General features: G+C 46.9%; 1 protein-coding gene across 1 annotated transcript; it reads left to right on the forward strand.

Moving 5' to 3' along the window:
- Positions 1-718: 718 nt before the first annotated feature.
- On the forward strand, positions 719-2278 carry LOC306789147 (piggyBac transposable element-derived protein 4-like; the record flags this gene model as incomplete). The annotated part of the gene is made up of 1 exon (XM_079284954.1): positions 719-2278. The coding sequence occupies one exon, from the start codon at positions 719-721 to the stop codon at positions 2276-2278; it is 1560 nt and encodes a 519-aa protein (XP_079141080.1).
- Positions 2279-2638: the final 360 nt, after the last annotated feature.

Here is a 2638-nt window from a genome sequence, read left to right on the forward strand (position 1 = left end):
TGGGAACGAAAGTTATTGTTCTGCGTAAGTATAAAACCGAGGAGCACGCTGACACCGGCATTACGCACTGCAGATTACGCTCAGCTGCAGCTTGGTCTCGGCTGCCTTTTTTAGTATCGTTTGAGTTACTTTTCACCGTTAGTTCATTTTTAGGATTACCGGTAATTAGTAAAAGACAAAAGAATTTTCTATCTATCTAGATTTCTCAGGCCAAAATTCTGTCGTGTGTGAGAGTATACAAGTGTGTGTGTGTGTGTGTGTGTCCACGTGTGTTTTTGCTCATAACATGTGCTTTTTTTGTGTGTGTGTGTGTGTACTGTTTGAGTGTGTGTGCTCAAATGACGTGTTTTTGTCCATAGAGACAAATGCATAAAAAGACAGACACAAACAATAAAAGTACATAGGCCTAGCAAAGTGTGTGCTTACATGTATTACCATTTCATAACCACATGGTGCATACTTTCATACTCTGTGCTTTTTCTGTTTGTGTGTGCGTGAGTGCTTACATGTATTACAATTTCAGAACCAAACCACTGAAAGCACATATTTATTTTTCTTCCATATTCTGGTTTACAGTGATGAGGAATACGACCCCCCCCCCCCCATGCCAGTGCGCCAGGCACTTCAAGTTCCTCACAGCCAGCACGACGAGGACAAAATAAAACAACGATCGTCTCGAGGACGTCCACAGCCTCAGCCAGCCGCATCACCTCCCCCCATGGCTCAACAGAAGAGACGGCGCGCCTCTCTGGGAGCTTCTGCTCCAGCATCCAAGCATGGAAAACCAAGTTCAGACAGTGAGGAGGACAACGACTACGACAGGTGGCACAACAGAGAGGAGGAGTGCATCCAACCAGACCCTCTCAGGTTCATGCCAGCCAGGACACCAGGACCCACATTTAACACCACCACACCATGGTCGCCCCTTGGCCTCTTCCAGCTTTTTTTTTCGTTGTCTGTTGTCCGAAAAATCATTGACAACACGAATGCCAACGCTGCCAAACGGAAACTAGCTGGGATGAAGTTCCAATGGGCTGTGCTCACAGGAAAGGACTTTTACATATTCCTCTCCATTATCATAGTCACTAGCCTTGTGACGGTCCACAACAGGGCTGACTACTGGAGGAAGAGCTGGCCATATGACTTTCAGTTCCCCGGTGACAGCATGACGAGGGACCGCTTTAACGCCATTTTGTGGTCCCTTCACCTCAGCAACCCAGAAGAGGACGAGGAGAACGAGAACAATAGGAAAACTGCTGAGTATGACCGCCTGTTCAAGATAAAGCCTCTGTACACAGACATGGTGACCGCCTGCAAAGCACATTTCCAGCCGCACCAGAATGTGTCTATTGATGAGCGGATGGTTGCCAGCAAAGCCCGCATCAGTATGAAGCAATATATGAAGGACAAGCCCATAAAGTGGGGCTACAAACTGTATGTGCTGGCTGACTCATCGATAGGCTACACCTGGAATTTCTTTGTGTACCAGGAAAAAAGTGTGTCCACCACAGGCCATGGGCTGAGCTACTCAGCAGTGATGGACCTTTTGCCATTTCCTCTCCTCGGTAAAGGCTACTATTTGTACACCGACAACTTCTACACAAGCCCTGCTCTCTTCACCGATCTGTCCAAAAAGAACATCGGCTGTTGTGGAACCATCAGGAGAAATCGTATTGGCTTCCCTAAGACCCAGACCAACGACCTGCCCAAAAAGGCTGTGAGGGGAGACATGCGATGGCTCCAGAGTGGCAAACTCCTCCTCGTGAAGTGGATGGACACGAGAGAGGTCACGATGTGTTCCACAGTTCATGAGGCCTATAGTGGACAGACGGTGAAGAGAAAGGTGAAGACGGCTGGGGTGTGGCAGCACAAATCAATGCCAGTTCCGGACAGCGTTGTAGATTACAATCAAAGCATGGGGGGGTGTGGATTTGTCCGATTCCCTAATCGCACCGTCCGCCGCAAAACCATGAAGTGGTACAAGACTCTTTTTTTTTTTTACCACTTTGTTGACATCGCTGCTGTGAACAGCTACCTCTTACACAAGGAGCTGTTCAAGTTGAGGAAGGACCCCACCCAGACAAAGCTCCTCACCCACAAGGCCTTCAGGGAGCAGTTGGCCAAGGAGATGCTGGAGTTTGCCAAAGGCTCAGCAGCCCCCCCACCCCCGACCACCTGCATGCCCATGTTTTTCGAAACAGGGCAGAGGAAACATTGCAAGAGGTGCACTGAACATGGAATACCGAGGGTGAAGATCTACTTATTGCATGAGGTGTGATGTTCCCCTCTGCCTCAACGCCAAAAACAACTGCTTCTACCTGTGGCACATTAGGCAATAACCCCCCCCCCCCCCCCCAGACCTTCAGGGATACTAGAGTGCATTGACTGCTCAGTATCGTGTAAATAGTTTTGTTTTTGTGTGGTTTTTTGGTTTTTAGTTTGTTTCAAATGTTTACTGTAAAAATAAATGTTTCATTTGGATTCAGTTGAGTTGTGTGTTATTTTGAATGGGAAAATATATATATTTTTTCCAAAAAAAGCCAGAAATTGCTGCATTTGGATGTATTTAACACCATTAGTAATTTATAAGTGAAATATGTAGTTTAGTACATGAGGAAATTCAAATGGCACACATGGT

The sequence above is a fragment of the Melanostigma gelatinosum genome (genome assembly GCF_949748355.1).
Source record: "Melanostigma gelatinosum genome assembly, chromosome: 15".
Taxonomy (NCBI): Eukaryota; Metazoa; Chordata; class Actinopteri; order Perciformes; family Zoarcidae; genus Melanostigma; species Melanostigma gelatinosum.